The sequence below is a fragment of the Leuciscus leuciscus genome (genome assembly GCF_965113295.1).
Source record: "Leuciscus leuciscus genome assembly, chromosome: 24".
NCBI classification, from domain to species: domain Eukaryota; kingdom Metazoa; phylum Chordata; class Actinopteri; order Cypriniformes; family Leuciscidae; genus Leuciscus; species Leuciscus leuciscus.
Genome location: NC_138723.1, coordinates 22,189,776 through 22,214,394, shown reverse-complemented (window position 1 = coordinate 22,214,394; position 24,619 = coordinate 22,189,776). Strand labels below are relative to the sequence as shown.

General features: G+C 38.3%; 2 protein-coding genes across 3 annotated transcripts; one reads left to right on the top strand and one right to left on the bottom strand.

Moving 5' to 3' along the window:
- Positions 1-37: 37 nt before the first annotated feature.
- Positions 38-13,046, bottom strand: zdhhc20a (zDHHC palmitoyltransferase 20a). 2 transcript variants are annotated; one of them, XM_082158222.1, is made up of 14 exons: positions 12,891-13,046; positions 11,340-11,366; positions 11,010-11,104; positions 9,741-9,861; positions 8,705-8,774; positions 8,214-8,246; positions 7,970-8,090; positions 6,962-6,997; positions 6,134-6,266; positions 4,577-4,703; positions 4,293-4,376; positions 3,904-4,013; positions 3,627-3,674; positions 38-1,916 (listed from the first exon to the last, which is right to left on the bottom strand). In XM_082158222.1, the coding sequence occupies exons 1-13, from the start codon at positions 13,006-13,008 to the stop codon at positions 3,631-3,633; spliced, it is 1,119 nt and encodes a 372-aa protein (XP_082014348.1). In that variant the 5' UTR covers positions 13,009-13,046; the 3' UTR covers positions 38-1,916; positions 3,627-3,630. The 2 variants fall into 2 exon arrangements, with proteins under 2 accessions (XP_082014348.1, XP_082014349.1); XM_082158223.1 differs by lacking the exon at positions 6,962-6,997.
- Positions 13,047-16,106: 3,060 nt separating this feature from the next.
- LOC309489610 (uncharacterized protein) lies at positions 16,107-24,209 on the top strand. Its single transcript, XM_082158467.1, has one exon. It carries the CDS (start codon positions 17,371-17,373, stop codon positions 19,969-19,971), a length of 2,601 nt encoding a protein of 866 aa, XP_082014593.1. The 5' UTR covers positions 16,107-17,370; the 3' UTR covers positions 19,972-24,209.
- The last annotated feature ends 410 nt before the right edge of the window (positions 24,210-24,619 follow it).

Genomic DNA, 24,619 nt, shown 5'->3' with positions numbered 1-24,619 from the left:
TGAGCATTCATGCAATGTCAAAATCAATCATATGCCATTGGAGTGCCAACATTTTTTTATTAATTCAATTTCATAATGCATACATTAAATTCTTGGTAAATCTGCAAAGTACAAACATTAAATTGAATTAGACGGAAAATCTGTGCAAACTGTTTAGACTTCAGAAACATCTTCAAATATAACATCATGAACCAAACGGGCCTGCAGAGTAAGTACAAAAAAGATTCTGCACAACTTTTTTTTCTGGAAACAATAATAAAACTCAGAAAATGGTCCAATATATGTTTGGTTTTTAAATTCCAGTAATACATTACATATTCATGAGGGAGTAAGTGATTGATTAGTGAGTTCTTTGATATTAAAATGATTATTTTTGGCATACTCACAGTCCTATAAAAATGTTTATAAAGACGATCATGTCCTCATTCAAATACCACATGACCTCCAGCAGATGCAGCAGCCTATCAGTAATTACATTTGATGTTGCAATGGTTACGTCAGCTCAAGTTCTGCAGTAATGCTATCGAGGGGTCATAATTAAATTGGTAATCCATAGCCCCTTTAACTAGGTCATTGCTTTTCAATACTTTTTATATTAACATGCAATAACATAAATAAAAAATTCTGAAAAACTATAATAAAAAAAACAATATAGCAACTGTTCACTACAAACACGATTCAATGCCTTCCATGATCAACTCTGAAATGAGTTTTATGGGTTGTTTCAAAGTATTAACACAATCTTTTTCAAGCAGAGATATGCACGTATTTCAGTCACATAAGAGCTTCCTTATGAGGTCACGTTTCTCCAGGAACAAATGAAGACGGTGCATCTGTAAACAGACCTCACTGAACTCCTCCCACTTACAGAACAGCAGAAACAAAACTACGCAAACAAAAAACTGTACACCAAGATTACACATTCATGTGGAGTAAAAACTTCAGCTGTCTTCAAACTTAAATTAAGGAACTCCTGTCAAAACTCCACATGATACTATTTGCTAGAATTCATTTTTCCATATTTGCTGCGGCTGGCAAAAGTTTAACGTCTTGGCCTGAGTTCCTTCTGTAATAAACAACTGAGCTGCATGTGCTACACAACCTAGAAATGAAGTGTGCTTTAATGTCACGATTCACACCATCTGCTGCAAAATCTAGCCCTCAAACAAAGGCACAAAGCTGATAGTATAATGCTGATGGGCTTGAGGTTTGAAAAAGTGTTAATGAATGGGTAGAGGACCTAAAAGTTGTTGGATACCACTGAATACTACATTAAGTTTTCCACAAATATAGTACATTAATGTAAAGATCAAAAAGGAAAGTATTGCACCTTCTGAATTATCTCAAAAAATACATAACTAGAACTCATACATTAGTCGAGGTTGACGCTTCCGTGTAGTGAATTTTACTTAACGGAGGAACACTTTCTTATCAAATAATGCATTGCACTTGCATGTTAATTCAGATCAGTTAACATCTGCAGCTGACAAAAGTGCATCTTGGGTAGAAACACCTGCCAAACGTTTTTGGTCAAAACAAAAAAGTAATCCCAGAGATTAACCAGTATAAATACATTATATATTGGACAGACAAAAACCTGAAGGTCATCGTAAGGTATTTTGATCAAATAAATGTGCATTTCGGAAAAAAGAAAATGTGTTAGTCACCGTGCAATAAAAGAGTCATTGAGTTCAGTCGGTGTTTGGTGCGGAGAACGAGAGAGTCTGCAGATTTGAACGCAGGTTAAATAAATCCACCGCAGCGATGTGCTGCAGGTCATTTCCATAGAGATGAGATGATGATGCTGCTAACCTTAAGGCATTATATATCTGAGGGCTATGCGGTCTTGAACACAAGGTCTTAGAACAAGAGAATCCTTAAGAGAGGACAAATAATCCTGGTGCCATTCCAAGGCCCTGTAAGGAGAGAGAAACCAAACTTGTGTTAGAATAAACAAACACTGGAAAGATCCATTCTCTGAATATATAGAAGGAACGCAAGTATCCATTTAGCAAACACTTTGACCAACCAATCAAAAAATCTTTTAAAAAAGTGTCAATGGACATGTAATTGCAAAACGCAATGATGGGGAGGTAAAAGACCATGTATATATATATATATATATATATATATATATATATATATATATATATATATATATACTGCGATTCCAGAACAAATTACTCTTATGAACAGGTTTATTTTTATGAATTGTTCAATAATTCAAACACAGGAGTTAAGGGACGTTCGCACAAAGTAAAAAGTAAAAAGTAAAAAAAAAAAAAAAAAAAAATTGTATTTATATAGGCCTATATATATATATATATAGGCCTATATAAATACAATTTTTTTTTTTTTTTTTTTTTTACTTTTTACTTTTTACTTTGTGCGAACGTCCCTTAACTCCTGTGTTTGAATTATTGAACAATTCATAAAAATAAACCTGTTCATAAGAGTAATTTGTTCTGGAATCGCAGTATATATATATATATATATATATATATATATATATATATATATATACAACAATGATACCAGGAAGGAACAATATCTAGGAATCACTTTCAGAACAGATTTTTTTTATTTCTTTTTTTCAGCTTATTAATGATAAAAACATTCACAGCCAATCAGAATTCATCCAACCTTAAAGAATTTGAGTATTTAGCACACTTATAATATACAATGTCTTTGTCTGTTGGCGTGGATGCTAATATAGTTATTGTTCACACAACATGCTTTGAGCAAGCAAGACATGCTGCTGCTGTACAAGCATTCATGAATCACCCCCATAGCCGATATACAGGTGGAGCTGGGGAAGGTGGAGGGTTTCTGAAAGCGTGCTGCAAACTGCTACAGCAAACAATAGGCAATGATTTAAATGTTGAGCAGCAAGCTCATTGGCTACCAATAGTGGGAACCAATCAGCTGTGCCCAATAGAGAATGATGTTCTTGCAAGCAGATTGGGTTAAGGACTTATGAACCTGCGCCATCTATAATCTATTATCATTTTTGGTGTGCGAATGGACATTTACTGCTTTGAATCAGTCTGATGAATCCTCCACTGAATGAACTCAACATTTGACTCACTGAACTGGACTTTCAGTGATGTTTATATAAATATGCAAGTTTCACATACCAGAATTTTGTGAGACTTAAATCACTACATGAAATTGTATCAATACAGTTAATTTGACAATGTTTGGTTAAATATATACATTTACAAATTTTTTTTGTAATTATATTTGAAAAATAAACAACATTAAAATATTTAGAAAAAAACTGATTCAAAGCTACAAAACTCTTGCCCAGATCTTAGGGGAAAACTCTTTATGTTGGGCTTAAAAAAGCAAGCTTATTTGTGAAAACGGTGACATCACGCGCATGTGTGTTCAGTCAATAGGCATGTAGGGTTTCTTTACAAAGTGATATCGCCAACTACTGGCCTGGCATTATTAATAAAGTGTTTAGTCGTTTCCACAGATCTATGTGAACGGGGATCATTTTGACAATGTTGTCTGTACACGAAAAACGGAAAAAACTTTTCTGCTTTTAGAACATTGTTTTCGTGTAACCGTACCCTTAACCACTACAACACACACACTTCAAAACTAAAGCAAAGTCTTACCTGATTAGGACTCATTCTCCATGGTAACAGAAACAGGCTGACATACCTCTGAAAGACAATTCCACACCAATCAGTTTCATAAATGCATACATTTCCCTCACATTTTGATATAATCGGTCAACTACATTAGGGAGCAAACCGGTGTACATTAAGGAGCAGTGTGTCTCCATATTCAGAGAAATCATTAGACTTAGCAATATCTAGTGTTTAAAAACCCACCATATTTCACAATGTTCTCTAGCAATATAAGGGGTGTAAAAGCTCTGCCGTGACGTACCTATGTTTGCAGGACTGCCGTCTTTCTTCTCCTCAGAGTGCGTATCGTTGCCTAGGAGAAGATTCTGTGACTCATTCAGAGGTCTGGGGTTTGTCTGTCCATCAACAGTGCTGTTACCATAACAACCATTATGTGTCAGTCACAAACACTTAACGAGATTTCCACTGCTCCAAAATAAACCTCACCCTGGATTATATTTTACTATCAACAGTGACACTCTGAAGACATTTCTGGGAAAACAGACTTCTAGAATGTCTGAGATTAAAAGAGAAAGCACATGATCTAAAGGGAAAAATATGCATGGTTTAAATTGTTCTCATGACGAACTGCAGAATTATACTGCCATTCAAATGACTAGAGGAATTGTAAACAAAGTAGATTGTAATTACCATTTAATGGCCTGGTGTTCAACATTGCCTTGCTCTGAGTCAACGTTGACTAGGCGAGTAGGGAATGTGTAGCCATCGCCTGAACTAGAGAGGAAAAAACAGCTACTCATGCAACCATAACTTGCCACACAACACTGAATGGTTTTTTTCATGAGGGTGCTTATAATCTTACAATTAACATTAAACTAAAATTATCATTTACTTTCTTAATACACATTTCTGTATGTAATTATGAATGATTCATTGGTGCATATTATTAATGAATAAAGTTTGTTTGTTTTTACCTGCTGTAAATGGGTATGCACCACCATAGCTTCTGGTCCCCGAACACCTGGGTGATATTCTTACGGAAGCCCAGAGTGAAGCCATTTTTATCTGGACCATTTCTGAACACCGGTGCCCTGAACGCCTCTGAAACAAAGGATGAGAGATTAGAATGAGGTCTGTTCCTGTTCTCAACAAATTACATCCTCTTCAAACTTCATTGTAGGGCACACAAAAGAATTTTTTTTTTTTGTCTTGAAGTTTACCTAAACATTCTTCATAAGCACACTCACAATCCAAATGCCCACATTCATTTACATTTGCCTTTTATGAGCAAAGTTTTATTTGTTGTCTGAACATGTGACTGCATTTTCCCTCAGTAAAAGACAATGATGCAAACTAGGTCACAATATATAACTAAGAGATAAGAGGACTAGCAGGTCAAAGAGTGACAGGGAAAGCAGAATATGAACCTAGACAGGAATACGATGAGGAAGTAATTAGAAACTAAAGAAACGATAACTGGATTTACTGGATTTAGTGTTTGCAGTGAAGCGAAATAAAAAAAACAAATCGCAATGTAATAAACAACAGCTTATGATAAGAAGCATGTTATAATAATAATAATAATATTGATAATAATAATAATAATAATTTTAATGGCTAGAGATAAACTAAACTAAAAAAAAAGATGAAAAAGAAGGAAAAGGAGAAGAAAAAACATGTAATAAAAAACATTTAAACGGTTGCAGATTAATTAAACTTTAGAGGTGAAGGATTAAGAGAATCAGGAGGAGGAGAGGAAGAAAAAGGAGGAGGAGAAGGAGGAGCATGAGCAGGAGAAGAAGAAAGATGAAGAAAGAAGATGCAGCAGCAGCAGGATGATGGGGAGGAGGAGAAGGAGAAAAAGTAGGAGTAGGAGGAGGAGAAAAAAAGAAAGAGGAGAAGGAGAAGCAACAGCAAGAGGAGGAGAAGCAGAAGGAGAAAAAGGAGGAGGAGAAGAAGGAGCATGAGCAGGAGAGGAAGAAGAAAGATGAAGAAAGAAGATGCAGCAGCAGCAGGATGATGGGGAGGAGGAGAAGGAGAAAAGTAGGAGAAGGAGGAGGAGAAAAAAGAAAGAGGAGAAGGAGAAGCAACAGCAAGAGGAGGAGAAGCAGAAGGAGAAAAAGGAGGAGGAGAAGGAGGAGCATGAGCAGGAGAGGAAGAAGAAAGATGAAGAAAGAAGATGCAGCAGCAGCAGGATGATGGGGAGGAGGAGAAGGAGAAAAGTAGGAGGAAGAGGAGGAAAAAAAAGAAAGAGGAGAAGGAGAAGCAACAGCAAGAGGAGGAGAAGCAGAAGGAGAAAAAGGAGGAGGAGAAAGAAGAGGAAGAGAAAGAAGCAAGAGGAGGAGGATTAGAAGAAGCAGGAGGAGGAGATGAAGAAAGAAAAGAAGGAGAAGACGCAGCAGAATGAGGAGAAGAGGGAGAAGTGGAGGAGGAGGAGGAGGAGGAGGAGGAGGAGGAGGAGGAGAAGGAGAAGAAGTAAAAAAAAAAAAAGGAAGAGAAAGAGAAAGAAGCAGCCAATACTAACATCTTACCTATAGTGGTTCTGTTTTTTCCCACCAGCCACAGATGGTAGCTGAAGAGTGACAGGATACTGATGAAGAACATGGCCGCCACGAAGAACAGGAACAACACATGGAACTTTGCATGAGTGTCTGGCAGATGATTCTGTTGAGTCAGAAAGTAGAAAGTGAGAAAATGAAAAAAAAAAAACTTTAAGTATCCCAATTTAGTTTGAATATCAGCATTTCATTACACTTCAAAGGCATATTCAGACCCTTACTCCCAGGTCATTGTAAGGTGCTATTCTTTGTAAAGCTGCTCTAAAAAGTGCTTTACAAATACATTGAATTGGCAGACGATTTTTTTTTAAAGTGAAGTGTGACATTTTTTAGAATCAGTAAAAAAAGTAAACTAAATAACAGACACTCCCCAGTTTGGTCGGGAAAATATAGTACCGCCCCAAACTCATACCACTGGTTGAGCCAATGTTGCTGTCAAGCTGTCTCTGAATATTAAGCTAGGATAGGGAAAAAAAAATGTAACCTTCAAACAAAATAAAAATACACACGTCACCTTTAAAATTGTGAGATGTCCAAAATCGTTACCGGCATTAAATGTAGTTGCAAAGTTGAAAGCCTGTTCATCTAACTACGTCAACACTAACGTCCATGTCTGGTAAGAGCTGATTGTTGTGCCTCTAAAAAGCATCTGTATAATTTAATATGCTAAACTACACACTTTATAGCAACACTACTGGTTATTTTCATCAGTAAAAGAATGCAAAGCAAAATGATTCAACAGTGCAACACAAAACAAACGGCAACAGTCAAAACAGTGCAAAGCACGCGTGAGTGGTTTACCTCCGGGCAATGCTCTATAGCCCTCCGTCTGCAAAGCTTCAGGCAAAGTGTTAAAAACAGACAGAATGTTAGAAGCAGACACATTTTCTTCCATCTTTCTGTGTCTCAAAAACACACAAAGGTCCTCGCGTAGCATTTAAGAATATTAAAAAAGTTTTTGTGAAAAAAAGAAATATTATTATACTGGTGCATATAAATGAACACATAGTATATGCTATTGTTCAAAAGTTTGGGGTTTGTAAAAAAAATTTTTTTTAAAGAAGTCTCATGCTCAGCAAGGCTGCATTTATTTGATCAAAAATTCATTTAAAACAACAATATTGTGAAATAAGATAATCTCTCTCTTTTTAGCTATGAGAAAGAACCATATTCATCAGCAGAGTCACTCAAATCCAAAGCACAACCAAAACAATGTTCTTCCACAAAATGCATGCAGTTTTGTTTTTTAACAGCTAGAGGGCCGAAAAATACAGTGTACCTTTAGGGTGTTCACACTTGGCATGTTTGGTTCGATTAAAATGAACCCTGGTGCGTTTGCTCTGTTACCGCGGTTCATTTGAAAAAGTGTGAACGCTGCCATCTGAACCCTGGTGTCCAAACAAGCAGACCGAGACCACTGAAAAGATGGGTCTCAAGTCTGCTTCTAAACGAACTCTGGTGTGGTTCGAATGAAATATGAACGAGACATGTAAACGAACCGAAAATGGGACAGGAGGTCACAAAATGTAGCTGTGTAATTAAGCAGGATATAATGAACTAAATAAATCTAAAATAATAGAATAAACCCCAACAGGGCAATTCGTTTATTTATTTTTGTGATATTACCACCTGACCATACATATTGTTTCACATAATTGTTTAGGTTATCTGCAATTAATTTTCATGCAGACAGAAAAACAGATAGATGGAGATGCACGCTGAGGTTGGCGCTCCAAAATAGCACAAGGTGAGAAGCAAGTGTGAGAAATGAGAGGAATCAGATGTCTTGGTGTGAATGTGTGGACTTACTGTCCAGAACTGGATAAAGTACTGCAAAACTGTGGCGGCGATGTAGACGCAGTACAGCATAGAGTATGCCAGGAACAGCACAAAGAACTTGTAGTTGGAGAATCCAACACAGTTATTAACCCTGAAAGACACAGCAAAGAGTCATTATCTCTCTGCATAGTAACTCAAGCACAAAAGGTGACAGCTTATGTTTTGACAACATAACTTAAGGTAATAAACTGATCGCAGCTCCGGATGCACGTACCATGGACAGTGGTGATCCATTTTCAGCACACATCTGGGAAAAACAAAAAGGATCAAAATAAAATGTGCAAATCCAAGACATACAAGATAACTATGGCTGTATCCGAAACGGCATACTTCCCTACTATATAGCAGGCGATAAACAATATGTGACAAAAGAAATGTGTCCAAATTCACAGTAATCATATTAAAGAAAAAAAAAGTAGCCAAAAAGTACCCGGATGACCAACTACTTCATGGACACTTTACTATCCCATGAGGCCATGGGAGAGGATTTATGAATGACAGTGAAGTGATGCAACTGACACTGGCAGGTCACGTGATAAGGACAACATGGCGAATGTAGTACATCCAGATTACATTCATAAAACACATTCATACTACATACAACATACTTTTTTAAGCGGTTGTGAAGTAATTACGAGAAGTAATTAAGTACCAAATCAGAGTATGTGATTTCCGACGTAGACTATGTTTTTTGGGTGGACTCACTTGTCGCAGGTAGAACAGTGATGACATCTGTCTGGTTTGATCAGCTGACAGCGATCACAGTAACGGATAGCTGAGGAGGGAAGAGGATTTATAATTCAGAATCAATTCATCAATTCATAACTCCGAACTGTATGTCACTAGTATATAGATGTATAGATACCAAACCATTCAAAAGTTTGAGGTCAGTAAGTCAGTAGTTCTTTTTTTAAAGAAATTAGTTAAAACTTTTATTTAGATCATTTTAACTGATCAAAAGTGACAGTAAAAACTGAATCAACGGTTTCCACAAAAATATTAACCAGCACAATTATGTGAAAGAGAACTGGTGGTGGTTGAGGAGATTCCCTCCTCCACGTAAAGTTTTGAGTGGTGAGAAAAGTGCTATATAAAATGTAACAAATTATTATTAATGAATTCAGGATTGCACGCTGTCCGAGAAGCATCTCTCTGTGTGCGCGCTTTAAGCGGGTGTGTGTCAGACAGCGCGAGTCCCACAATGAGTTGTTTTCCACAGCTTATTGTGCTTAATAACTCTTTTTAAGGCCAAGCAAGTCACGCGCAAGTAACAGTTGCGTCCCCAGTCTATTCTCTGCTATATGCGTCAACCTAAAACGTTGACTTTTCGCAACTTTTTGAAGTAGCGTATCACAAGCCGTTGCGATATACATATCGTGATATGTACATTTGCGTTATTTCGATATATTGTGCAGCTCTAATAAGAGACTTCATTCAAAAACATTTACGAGTCCAAATTTTTGAACAATTGTGTATAAGAAAGACAACCAATCACACTTCAGTATGCAAATAGATACAGTGGAGTACAAAAGTCTGAAATCGGCAGCATTTAATATTACATTTTATCAGAATAGAAGTTTGAGTAAAAAGTTGAAGCAAACTTTAAAACTACGCATTTCTGAAGTTATACATTTATAAAAACAAAAAGTAACAAAGTATTAGTGTTTGGAGTTGAATTAACTGCAGAACATTTTAAATAAGTACGAGGGATTTCAATGCCGTTGTATTTTTTTAAGCTCACCCCCAGATCCTGTGCGTGTATATACGGGTAAATCTCTGGCCACTCTTTTCAGGATTTCCTGTTGTGCCTCTGGTCTCTCCTCTTTCTCATACAGCTCTTTTTCCACCTTAGGGAGACAGAACTAAGAGAGACAACAGGATGTAAGATTGTGAGTGCGAATAGACTAATATGAATCTGCATATGCAACCAAAATAAACCAGAAACTTTCAAATAACATTTTAATACTACTAAATTTGTAATACTATTTTTGCCATCTTTATTGGCAAGATAAATACATGACAAGAAATTATTTGACTAGCACTGTCCAAATGAGCTCAGTGTGTCACAGCATGTGTGCTAACTGCTAAACCCCGCCACACACCCCACAGGCAGTAAAAAATGCAAAAACATCATTTTTTTGGGCCTTCTTCCTCTTCTCTTCTCTTCTCTTCTCTGTCATTAAATTTTGTGGTAATAAAACTACAGAGCAACCAGAGTTTAAAGGCTCCCGCTGCTGCTGCTCCTCCTCCAGATGTGAGGAACATAACCACATACACATTACAGTATGATAAATATTTTGCTCCCCCATGACCCAGGTGAAATGAGAACCTGAGAGCCTGGCAATAAGGCTTCATATGCACTTTCGGTCTCGTGAACTTACAATGGCTGCCACGTCTGAGGCTGAGACTAACATGATCTAGACCAGTGATGTTATTTTAGTATATAATTCTACACTAGAATGTAATTTTAGTCATTCAACCTTCAAAGGCAACATATTTTAACATAATTTTATTTTTATTTTTTAGCATTATTTCATTTTAAGAGTTTTTTTTATTTTAGTAAGCAATAACAACACTGGACTAGTGATTCTCAACATATCTGTTCTGATTGGGTCCCAAATGAGAATGGGGGGAACCAATGCTACAAGCAAATAATAAAATGCCTAACCACCAGTAAAACTAACTAAATAAAAATGGAAAAATTAATAGACGCATCTATCAAACATTATATTAAACAAAGTTCTTAATTGTTCTTGACCTCAAAGCGTTTTGCTACCAATTTCTACGATACTTTGACAGGTTGTACAGTACAACTTTCCCTCATTCTCAAAATCCAGACACTGAACTACACAAAGTAAAATAAAATACAGGGCAGACTACATTAAACATTAAATATGATAAACTGTTGGGCCACCACTTGATCTCTAAACTTATAGCAAGACCTGGGCCCTGAGGCAAATCTAGTAAATAAAGGAACGAGAACAAAGAGACAAAGAGAGAACGACAGTACCTCTTTTGAGGGGATGGCAGGCTTGGAAATGATGGTCTTCCAGTAGGACCATATGAACATGAAGAAACAGAGGTGAAACACTATGAGATAAAAAACTGCGAGAGAAACAGAATGAGGGGAATTTTAGAAAAACAAACGACAATCCATACTTACTTAATAAACCAACAACAAAAAAATGCTGTTACTTCATAACAGAAATGGGATGTTTTGTTCATTCTGGTGTGACAAAACATGTGACTAAGAACAGTAGGAGGCCAGATTAGCCAACAGAAGAATTTGTTAACTGCTCTTGCAATATTGTGCACTTGGTTTCACTGGCGTTCCTCTTACCTTGCTCCTCTGTGTTAGTGATTGTGTCTGTAGAGAGAAAGAAGCAAAGGTCAATCGGCAATCCCATCAAGAACAACTGGCCTGATTCACAAAGCCATCTGCTGAGTGCTGGTATACTGCTAATGCTATCTCAGCTCCCAACCGCCCAGTTCCCTCCAGTTAGACCAGAGCGCCAGGCGACTGGTACTGCCATCTGGCAGAGTGCTGTCAGAGAGAGCCTTGTGTCCATCACGGATGGAGAACCCCGGTTGTCATGACGACTCAAGTGACTGACAGATGCGTGTCGTGATGAAATCTTTTATTCATTCAATAATTATTTTGATTAAATACATGTATTTTTATTCAATTAAGTATTTCAATAAATTATGAAATATTTATTTGAATAATCAAAAAGTACTTCCAATGTCAAAGTATGTAGGAGGTTTAAATGTGCACAACATATTTAAAGTTTAATCATTTCCATGTTTTCCCACTTTTAATGTGAATCATATGAATGTCAATTAATATTTTATGTGAATTTGTCACTAGTTTCACAATCCTTGTTTCATTTGTGAAATAAAATAAGAAACTCAACAACAGAGCAAAAGTTAATTTGAGATTTTACTTGCAACTCTCCATCATAGAGTCATCCCGTCAGATTTCTAAAAGGATTTACAAACCTTTATAGCAAAAAAGAGAGGGGAATCAATAAGGAAGCATTTACAATATATCACTGCACTTCACAAGGGTAATAAATGGACCAGGAACACACAATGAAGTGAGTATTTTTAGAAGCTGATGGGAATGTAATAACTGGGTGGAACTACAGAGAGTGCAGCGATCACTGTGAAGTGGTTAACAAGAGCTGTGGTTAGTTACAGACTTAAACAGCATATATGTTTTCAGTCATTTATGTTTCACACTTTATATCTAAAATAAATAATAATAATTTATTAACTTAAGGAGTTCACCCTTAAAATGCTAAAAATATTACAGAATTTTCCTTTTTTGGTTAATTGTCCATTTAAATAGTCCTGCAGTGTGGATTTAAAGAAAATTTAAGAAACGTTAAGTCTATTTAACAATTAATGAGATAATTGTGCATACTATAATTATGATGCATAGCATATATCATATCATGACACTGCTGTCACTGTTTGACAAACTAAACAATGTAGGCTAAGTCAGAAATCTTCCGAGACATTCCTCGATCAGATTGAAGTGAGCTTTATGTTACTGAAAATGAATAATATATTCGCCATTCTTTTCAGTACGTCAGCTTGTCAAATCAAGCCTCTCAATCAGTTTAACACCTGGGCTTAACGTTCGAGCTTGAATTAACACTATAACGTTACATACAATAACTGAAATCAAACCAGTTCATTCATGGCGTTTGACGTGAATTATGCACATAAATAAATACTATACAAAGAAACCGAGCTGAATTTCGATTCATATCTGGTACCAGTCAGTTACTGTCACTTCCTTCCCTGACCACCACTGCAACAACTTAGCCATCAACTTTTATCTACTGTGTTACATTCTACCAAGTCTACTAGGGTCGAAACTTACATATACAGAGCTCCACCACGTAAGCGTAGTAGGACCAGCACACGACCAGGTTGATAAAAATCACAGGTATCCAGGATAAGCCCCGTTGACAGCATCTTACCGCCTGAGAGGGCGCCATCTTTAATCCGACCCTCGGAAAGGGTGTCGGTGACGTCACGGCACGAGGCTCGTCCGATCGACGCGTTCGGAGAAAAACAAAGAGCTGCTTACACCAGCAGCACATTAATTCCCCATTATCGCCCAATTAAGCGATAAGTATTTAATTTTTAAATCAATAACACAATAAACATTCAATTGTCCTCCCATATGTAGTTTTGTTGTATTATGTGACAATTCCGAGCCTTAGGAAGAACCCAAATGAAATCAGCATTCACCTTTCTGCCATTCTGCCTTGCATCTAATCGCAGTTTATTTAAATTATTTTATTTCTTCAATGACGTGAGAGTTTAAACCCCTATTTATTGTGTTTTGATGTGTGTGTAACTTATTATATATAACATGTACAGTGGTGTTTTCAGAAAACGAATGCTCTTTTTAGGGATGAATTCAGTTTTTTTTTTTATTATTAAATATTTATTTAATTAAATATATTTTTTAAGTTATTTTAAAATCTTAGTAGGCCTTCTTAAAAATTACTTTCAAAGTCAACATGCTTATGGCTGTTTAAATGTGCACGTTGAACGTTTATTAATTTGTTTTTATTTTTCTCACTTCACTTGGTTATAAGGGTAATTACATGTCATTGGTGTTACATTGTTGTTATTTTATTCTACTATGATCTATTACCAGGCTACTTAAATTCATATTTTATGAGAATTTGTCACGTCTCATGGCACATGAATTTAAAAATATAATTATGTGTGCACCTTGTACGAATAAATCATTTATATTCATTTAAAAAAAACAAAAAACAGAATGATCTATTTTGATATCATGGTGACTAGTAACCTTTATTATTATAAAAAAAAAAAATATATATATATATATATATATATATATATATATATATATATATATATCACAATAATCTGAATAATTATTAATTACAAGATCCATGCAATGAACTAATTAGCATAATAAACTCAAAAAAACACCTCAATTCACTTGCTCAATACTCTCACAATACCATCAAACAATGCCACTCAACCCCGGCTTAGTCCAAGCAAAACATTCCAATGTATTATTTAAAATAAGACATTTCAGTTAATAACTAAAAAAAATATAAAACAAGTAATGATATATATTTGTAATTTTCCTGCAACTCGCCATCACGTCAGCAGGGGGAAGCAGCGCAGTAGTTTCAGCATCACTGTTGTCTCCCATTGAGACAGTGTAGAGGTGAGAGGACTTGAGCGTGGGACGCAAACATCAATATTACAGTCTGGATGGATTTGAATCACCCAGCTAAATTTAATCTAGTTAATGAGTTAGACTGGATGTCCCAAGAGTCACCTTCATCAATGTGGTACTTTTCATTTGTGCTTAATTTGATTGTCAGTTTGCTGGCTAGGTGGGCTAGATAGGAGGCCTAAGTCGGTTTATTTGTGAGTTTTATTAGATTCGTTTTCCACCCTGTGCCCTGTCCTGCAGGGGGAATTCCAACTTTGATGCCAGATGTGTTTCATTTCTCTGCACTGTAGAAAACAGACTCCTCTGGTCCTCTCTTTCCATATCTGCTCTTCTCTTCAGGAGGTTTCAGAAGTGAGTTCGTCAGAGAACCAACAAAACAAAGAACAAATTGTCTATTCCTGCACTTACGTGTGATAAATAGATCTTGTGCTGAGCCCGATTTAGAACTCTTGTTTTTGATAAAATACTCTCTCTCTCTCACTCACTCACACACACACACACACACACACACACACACACACACACGGTCTCACTCTCTTTGTGCTCTGCACTTAATGTAAATATAATGAGTCCTTTTTGTAAGCCTATTAAATTTATAGTGACTTATATTCAGTACAGATTCATTTCAGATGATACAATTAAAAGCAGTCTTGAGCATCTATTGACTGTAATGTGACTGAGTGGTTTGTATCTACACACTTGGATGATATGGTTATCAGTAGTTTTTATTGATGAATCACGCTTGCACAATTAAAATATGCAATGCTTGAAATCTAAACTCACTCTGATCCCCTAAAAATCCCCAAATTCTTAATCTTTCCATCATATAGCTGAACTAGCCTTCTTCCTCTGGGTGGCCTAGCTGTGAATTTTGTAAATTTTGCAAAGACGATTTGCAGCACAGCAGAAACTTGTCTTTAAAGTCGGCATTAAAATGAAAATTCACCTTAATTTCTAAATGGATCTTACTGATCTTATTGTGAATTATTCATCCATGCATGTTTCATTTACAAAACATTTTTATATGTTTTCATTTTATTTATTTTTTTATAAATAATATAACTCTGCCTTGACAGTTATTTCAGGTGACGTATTTTAAACCAATCAACACCCCATGGATTGAACCAAGTCCCAACCCTACATTTTTTGTTCGATAATCTGTTTCACTCCGATGTACATCACAATACAGAAGAAAACATCTTTATTTTGAGCCTCCTCTAATAGGTAGGAGATAGGTAGTCTCAGCACAGAGTAATGTGTTGTTCTGTCTGGCAAGTCACCCCTGTTTAGTGAGCCCCAATGAAAGCACCACTTAAGGGATGAATGAATTCATTGTTTCGTTGCGATGAGGTGAAGGAAGGAGGAAAGAGGCCTGTTTTAAGAGAGAATACTGAGCAGATAAGGACAGAAAAGTAGATGTAGAGGGAGTGTCATGCACCTACTTCAGAGGGGACACCAGTGGCGGTCCTGGGTCACTTGGTGGTGTACTCAAGACAAAAACGTAATTTATCGATAACAAAGTGTAGTAAAAAAAAATATGAAAAAGTTAAGTACATTACACAACAGTCTAGACTAGAGTACGAGAAAAATATTGAAACTTATTGTAAAAAGAATCAAAATACATAGTTACATTAAATTAATACATTAAATTAAATTTAAAAAAGGAAAATAAATAACGATTATGCAATTTCATATTTGAAATAATTCAGTTACAAAATGTAGTAAACAAGTTTTTTTCAAAGAAATGGCTCTTTTCTAAAATAATTAGAAGAATGTATTTATGATTTTCTGAAATATATGGGCTTTCTAAACAAATTAAAACAACCATATTCAAAATCAAAATCTGATATTCTGCTGCAGAATTAAAAAACAAAACAACCCTAATCATACTTTTTTTGAATCCATAAAAAATGGATGTGCAGGAGAAGAGAGATGGATATGGTATATAATCTCATATGTAAATGAAAAAAAAGAAGAAAAAAAGACAAACAGGGAGAGAGAATTTCTTTTTCAAATAAGGAGATCATGAAAGACAGCAAGATCCAGAGAGACACTGATGCAGAGATGAAGATACTGGGTAGGAGAGGTAGGCCAAACTCATGACGAGAGGAACGGTGATAAATAAAAATAAGTTCTAACGACTGGAGTCCTCAAGACCCCAGCAAAATAAGTGTGGCAAGCAAAAGGATGGGCTACAAGAGCATGTACTGATGAGAATTCCTACGAGAATTATGTGTGTGTGGGAGAGATTGTGGGTGGTTGAGTGGGAGGGGCATAAGAAGAGAAGGAAGGTTATTAGAGAAAGACAGTGAATTTGAGACGACAAGAGATTGGGAAAGAGAGGGAAATTACGGGAAAATGTTTAAGTCTTGACAGTTCACACCAACCACAGCCATATTCATTACAAAATAAAAATTTCAAACACCCTTCCAACATGTCCTCCCTCTACTGTGTAATACACAGGCTTGGAGTGGTAACATATTTCGATCAGACTGATATTTTGAGCAGCTTGTTTGTAAATCTATCACAGCAGGGATGCTGTGTAACCAAGCCAGTTGCTGCCTGTGTTGTTCTTTGTCCCATACGCAGCAGTGATGCTGATAGCAAGAGAACACAGTCAAAAATAGGAAGGATGAATCTGCATGAGTAACTGGGATGGGAGAGATGGGAACACTTGGATGAAAAGAGGGAGTGGACGGGGAGAGAGAGAGAAAGAAGGAAAGAGGGTAGGATGATGACAGCCCCTGGCTCCGCTCCATTGCTGACGAAAGCTGCTTAGACCCTCAGTTGCTATGGTGACCAGCTGGAGCAGCCAGAGGAGAGGAACAGAGAAAGAGAGGGAGAGGGAGGGCGGAGGCTAGAGAGGGAGGAACAGAACGAGAGAGAGAAAGAGGGAGCGCTTGAAAAAAAGAGCAATAGACAGAGGGAGGGAACGAGAGTGAAGACGGAGATAGATACACATTGCTAGCAAAAACAGTCTATAGAAATATAAAGGGAAAAGGTAATTTATTTATTTATTCTTATCAGTTATATTTCATTCATCTGAGCGTGAGGTTACAAAGAGAGAAAGTGTGAGGGTAGACCGAGACGTCGAGACGAAGGAAAAGACTCACTGCAGTGGAGCTGGAATATGGATGCACAGTCTGAGAGCTGTGAACCACCGCCATGTGACCCTCAGCCTCCAGGTAAAATCAGAAAAGCCTTCAAACTGTTCGGCAAGCGGAAGCCTGGGAGCAGCGTCGCTAGCATCTTCTCCATGCGTGGGAAAGGAGATGGAGGCCCTAAATCACCGCCATCAATTAGCAAAACCCTGGAGGGATTAAAAGAGCCTACTGCCCCAGAAGCAGAGGCAGAGCAGGTGGATCTTGACCAGGAGGATGAGAGTCAACAGGAGGACGCTCCAATGGAGGAGTTCACGAGCGAAAACATGAATTCAGAAACCACCCCTACTCGGCATTCCATCTCCTCACTCACCTCTGCTAAGTCTTTGAGCTTCCTCAATATGCTTCGCAAAGGCCGGCGAGGATTTACGGGAGAACGGCAGGCTCAGACCGAGTCTCAGAGGCCTGGACGCCAACGGAAGGGCCTAAAGGGATTGTTTGGTACAGTACGCTGGCGTGGTAAAGAGAAGGAGGAGGAGGAGGAGGAGGAAGAGCCTCAACCTGGCCCTCCCCTTCTTGCTTCCCGTTCCAACAGTGTTGAGATTATAAAGGAGAGTCTCACATTAACACCTGGGCCTCCGCCTCGCTCTGTGGAGGAGACAGAGGAAAAGCTTCTTACAACACAAGAGGGACCTACGTCATCTGAGGACTCTGCAAAGGTGAGCGGGGTGAACAAACCTCCAACAAATGAACGCTTGAGCACACTGCTCGGAGATATCTCATCAATTTTGAGCTTTGATTCACTGACGGCATGTGGAGATATTGTAGCAGATGTTGAGGCAGAATGGGTCAAAGCTAGCAGTAGAATGGAGGGAGCACCTAGCACACAGAAAGTGGATAATTCTGAGTCGACTTCATCTTCTACAACTTCTACAAGATCAAAGCCTAGTCCTTCTCCTACTTCTACTCTAAGCCCCACCACCTCTTTCAAACCTTCCCCTATTTCAGCAACCAAACCCACGCCTTCACCCACCACCACCAAACCTTTTCCCAGCCCTTTGACAAAACCTGCAGTCACCTCAACGTTCTCTTCAGTGACCAAAATGTCACCGTCTATGCCTACTGGCCCTATTATCCCTACCCCAACATCCAGCCCTCTCGCTAAACCCACCCATACATCATCAGCTACGCCCATAACCCAGCCTACACCAACACCTATCCCAATACCTCAAGCCACTGCAACTTCAACTACTCCAATTATCCAACCTAAACCGACCCCTACATCTGTCTCCACTACACAGCCTGCCCCAGGCCCTTTATCAAGCCCTACAAACAAACCTATCATTTCCCTAGCTAAACCTGCCCTGACCCCTGAATCTAGCCCTGAAATCAAACCTGCCACACCATCTAGCTCCACAACTACCCCCATGACCAAACCTATCCCAATCTCTACACTCATTCCTCTATCTCTCTCGACCACTACTTCTGAAACCTTCCCCTCCCCCTCCCCCTCAATTAGTTCTACCCCTGAAACTTCTGCTGTTACCAAAACTGAACCTACCCCAACCCCTGTGACTAAACCTACCCAAGTATCAACCCCTGCAACAAAACCCACTTTGGTCATCACCCAAGAATCCAAACATACTGCGTCTACCTCTGCAACCAAACATACTCCTTATCCACCACCATTTGGTAAACCTACCCCAGCCCCTGCACCAACACCAAGACCAAAACTTGTAACAACATTTGGATTATCGACAAGCCGAAACACTGCTCCTATTTCCAAGCTTGAGACAAAACAACCCACAGGACAAACTTCAAAATCTAGTACCCACACTGGCACAACATCTGTAAGAAAAGCCTCCATCTCTGAAACGGCTGCTTCTGTTGCTAAACTTCCATCTGCTGTTGCCCCGTCACACTCTACATCCATGCCTGCTCCTATTCTTACCTCTGCCACCATGAAATCACCCACGGTTACTTCCACACCACACGTTCCTGTCCTGAAGTCTCCTCCAGGTATTACTCCATCCTTCATTTCTTCAAAAAGAGCAGAAGATGATGTCAGCATGGATTTAAGGGAGGACCTGTTAAGACAAGAAGGAACTGACAATAGAGACTCAGCAGCTACTCAAAGCATCAGCAAGGCTGTGAAAAGGGGCCCTGCAACAAAGCCCACAACTCTAAGTAAGATCCCTGTTTGTGGTGGAGGCAGACCTGCTAAGCTGCATCATCGAGATTCCCAGCCAAATGGAGATGATGACCACTCAAATCTACCAACACCGGTACATGAAGAGGAAAGTCCGTTCACTCTCTCACGGGAAAGCAGCAGCAAAGAGGCCCTCAGCGATGTCTCCACAGAATCGGGGGCTGTTACCCCAACCCTCTCCCACAGCCAAGAGGACATTCTTGATGGCAAACTTAGTCTCCAGACACATCCAGCAGCTGGTGCAACAAGTTTAACCCGGGAGTCTAAGATCCCCATCAAACACGGATCTACTGCAACCTACCATTCTGTGCAGGGGAGGGCAGAAGCTGCACGCTCCAAGATACCAGTGTCCAAAATGCCCGTTCGTCGGACCAGCAATAAGCCTGCACCAACAGCTACAGCTGCCATCACCCGAAAGTAACTGACATTCTAATCCTGCCTATGACAAAACCCTGAAACATTCCACTCGCAACAGTTTTCTCAAGAAATACTTTTTAATATATTCGGTCAGGCATCACTGTGCCTGGTTTACGCCTTTTTGCAGCAAATATCCTCACATGAACAACTGGATTGTTATCATTATTTTAACTATTTTACACACCAGTGTTAATCACACAATTATTTTATCAGCTGGGTGTTTCTATTCATATCACTCTAGAACAGACTGAAGCTGGATTCAACTCTGTGTGCCACCAGGAACAGATGCACATGCACAGGCCCTGTCTAAACGATCCCCATGGCAACCAAACATGCCAATTAAATGGCAGGCACTAAAGCACAAGAGCCCTCACCTGGAATCCAAAGCCATGTAGACCTTCTCTGAAGAAACAATAAATGCATCCATCCATTATCTCCGGCATCATCCATAATGGTCTTTTGTGGTGGTTAAAAGCCTCAGAGAAGAAACAAGCAATCCAACATCGAGTCTTGTGGTTTTTGTCCAGGTCTACAACACACTAGAGGGGCCCAGTATCATCACTAAGGTGCTTTTTTCTTATCTTCCTGGACTGCCACAAAGAAAAAAAAATGTTTTGTTACAGAGCAATGGAGGGATCTTTGTAGCATTTGTTACTTGGCCTTCTTTTTTAGATTTTCTTGTCTGGTGTCTTTTTTCAAATTTTTCTTTTTCAAGTGAACTTTGTGGATCAATGTTAGTCTTCTTGGAGCTCCCACGTGTTGTATGCAAACAAACTGGATATCTTACCTGTACAGTTCATGCCAAGACAGGATATTCCACAGCATCTTTTGAATGTATGTAGCAGAACGCATGCCCTACTTTTTCAACCAGACGAGCCATCGCACTCCTCTTCCTCTCCCCACAGATGTCCTTTTCTCACTGTTTTTTAAACACTGTGTTAAGTCACACAGTGCCTGTCAACTGTAACAAATGTGTATGTAACATGTCATCGAAGAACCATGAGGCATATGGATCTAACTCTATGGATTTTTCTTTCTGCCTGCACTGAACTTTTGTGTGAGACTGCATTAAAGAAGTCTAAGGACAGTAGAGGTGATGTTTCACAGGCAGTTGGTGTTATAGGTAAGCGAAGACTTTCATGGATGACAGTGGTATCAAGTTTTGGATTAATAGATCCTTTTCTTTTGAAGTTGCCATCACATGCACATGTTTAATAGAGGACTATTTTTGTGTGTATGAGTGTGTATATGTGAATGAGTGGGTGTGATTATCTTAATGTCACATTATTTCCTATTTAATCAATAAAATGTGATTATACCTAGAACGGTTTCAGTGTCATGCAGGGTGCTTTATGGTATGGGAATCGATTGCATAGGACAGAATTAGGTTGTGAGAGACTGGCGGTGCAGTACATTGTCCTCTGTAGTCACATTATGTAACCATGTTACTCTTTGGTTCGAGGACAGTCAGTAGATGTGGATCCCCACAGAGCTTTCCACTATAAAGACCCAGACCCTCACCACTGTCAACCACCCCCACCCCCAGCTTCCTCTGAAGTGCCATGCTGCTGGGCTGAAAAACCCACTGACCTGAATAGCAAACCTCATGAATGTCAGCATTTCCTGGTCAGTGAGCTGTATGCTAAGATACTAATACGCTATAGAAATTCCCACCACGCAACCATGCAGCTGCTGTATGCAAATGATATGTTTCTAATGGGTTTTTATGCTGTGTCTAAGAGGAATGAGGATACAGTTTTTTAAATGAGGGGATCCTCCGCCTTTATAAAACTTAATTGAGGGAATGAATGAACACTGAAATTGGGGAACAGTGGTGCACAGAGAGAGAACGAGAATGAGATGGAGAGATTGTGGTACAAATGGAGAGAGAGAACAAGGAAGGGGAGGGCAGAAAATAGCAAGCCTTTTGGTTCCATCACAGCTGTGTCGTGACATAACAAGAAATGCTAAAAGGAGAGTGTAAGGCATACACTATATTAACACTACAGCTCTTTGAAACTCATACTATTGAAATCAAACAACAGCAATTGCTATTTGTAAGGACAGAGATTCATTCGGGTGTTGATCTTCATCACGGTGTGAACAGAGGTAGAGAGAGTTTGCAAATTTCCCATAAGGAATAAGAAAAACAAAGGATGGAGAGAGACAGCACAAACAAGGCTCCGTTGTCCAAATCAGAGCCCAGGGCAGTAGGACTGTTTAACTGGAAAAACACGAGGTCTTCACCACTTCACAAGGTGATTAGCCAAAGAGCAGCTCACTGTTAATGGAAACCGTCCCTTGCTTATGGATCTGACACCCCCCTGGGGTCTGAAGATGATGAAAGGCATACGCAGTAAATGGTCTGTTTTTCCGTCACAGAATGTGATGTTCCAAACTCTGCAAAACCTGAGGTCTGATTGTGAAAATGAATAATGATTATGATCACGTAGCCTCATTTACAAAAATTAAAGCGAATCATTGTAAAGCGAAAATGTCAAACGCAGCCTGCAGTCTGATTTAAGGCAGAAAAAAAAGATGTGTGCACAAGATAAATCCGGCATGAGGGTCCTATTTTGAGCCCTAGCTCAAAATAGGATGAAACTGTCTAAATCTAATGGAATAGTCTGGCATGCTAATGCAGCCATGCTAGACAGTACCAGAGGTGATCCTACCCTAAAGCAGATGGCACAACTAGCCATATTCATAATTACACACAGACAAAGAATCGCATGAAGATATAAATCACAAAGAATGGGATTAAAATGCGATTTCAGATTATCTGCATATGCGTTCAGTTTATGTGCATCCAAACATGAGATTAACGTCCTAATCTCTCTAAGAGATTTGTTTTGAAACATGAAACTTGGTGAAAAAACCCATTTCCTACGTCTCAAAGCAAAGACCCAGTGCAAACGCATAGAAATATGATACCATCAGAAGATTTTAACTACAGTATGTTGCCTGATATTACATACCCTTCTGATCATATTCCTTTTACAATAATGAGCAATGTGAGCTGGATGGATTGTCATAAACTCTCCTCATACTTTAAAATGGGTCATAACAACAGAATGTGTCTTATTCCCTATCGGTGTATGTACAAACACCCCCAATGAAAAAGATGTTCTCTGTTAGGAGATGTTTGGCTAATTATCCATGCTCCACTGAAAAAAACGTCGCTATGGCAACCTCACTAGGTCAGCCAATGGGGGACCGGGAAGAAGAGAGGTGTGGTGAGGAGGCAAGGAGTTCTAAAATGGACTCTCACGTTACATACGTAACACAATTTATCTATCCAAAATGGTAAAAGTGAACTACTGTATGTAGCATGTTTATAAAACTTGGTAGTGTATGTGACAGATGGGCCGTACTGAACATTCTAGCTGTAATGAATTTATTGAATCACACTTGATCACATGTTTCTGGGTGAACAGTACGTGAGAAGGTGTGAGAGGCGGGATGGAAATGTGTGCATGTTTCATGTCTCATTTTGTAGTCATGTTCTGCAGTTATTCATCACAAATAACAATGACGCATAAATATAAACAAACATACAGCTCAAAGCCAACATATCGTCATCATTTTCAAAATACAGACAAATGAAAAAGAAAAAAAACATCTGGTTTACTCGAACATATGATTTTATTATGGTTCACATTTTAAATGAACTAAAAAAAAACATGCTTACAGTAAAAATATTGCTTTTATCTAAAAAACACTGAATGATTTTAAAAAAAAAACTGATAAAAGCTGAATATAAAAGTATTATGATACATTTTAAATAAGTACTTTTTTATTGTGATCTATATAACGCTTTGCTGTGCTTATGCAGTAATGTACTGTATTGTCTACTGAGTGAAAGTTGAAAAAGCACCTCTAAAATGCTGTTCAGTCTCAAAGTGCACATCAACACTGATCTTTTGGCTGGCAAACTACAATTAATTAATTTCACGGCCTAAATTGTTGGTGAAAATGTGGGAGCATTTGCCAGAAAAGATGCCCTGTGGTTATAATGAGGCTGAATGACAGACATGATTGCAAGAACGGCAAGACAATTTGGTCTTCAAAAATCAGTGGTTCTTAACTGGGATGATGGCATGGTAGAAAAAAAAAAACACAGCACATGTGCCTTCATTTTACATAATATGACAACCTTGGCATTTCTTCTTGACACCTATAGTCATATAATTTCTGTATTGCTAATACTCTAAATGAAATAATACTGATTCCTACATAAAAATTAAATTAAAATAAAATACACAATCATAACTTCAGACATGCATATAGATTTGTTCAGTGGTAATAAAACGAAACTTTGAAAAATCCAAATTTTCAACTTAGAAATTCTTGCATTCTTGCAGTGAATAAATTCTGCAATCATTTCAATATCTGCGGGTCAGTTGCGGTACAACACACAATGGCATTGAGAAATCAATGAATTCAATCAAAAAGATTATGAAAATAATCATTTTACGCTAAATTATTTTAAAGCCTTATCTATTAAATAAACCCTTTTCAAAGGTATCTTATCTGATGGGTGTACGTCATTACATTCATATCATGCTGAAACACAAATTCAGCTTGTCTTTGGAGCTAAATTATTCCTTCTGGAATGTTCCTGAGCATCAGGGAGGCACAATAAGAGTGTT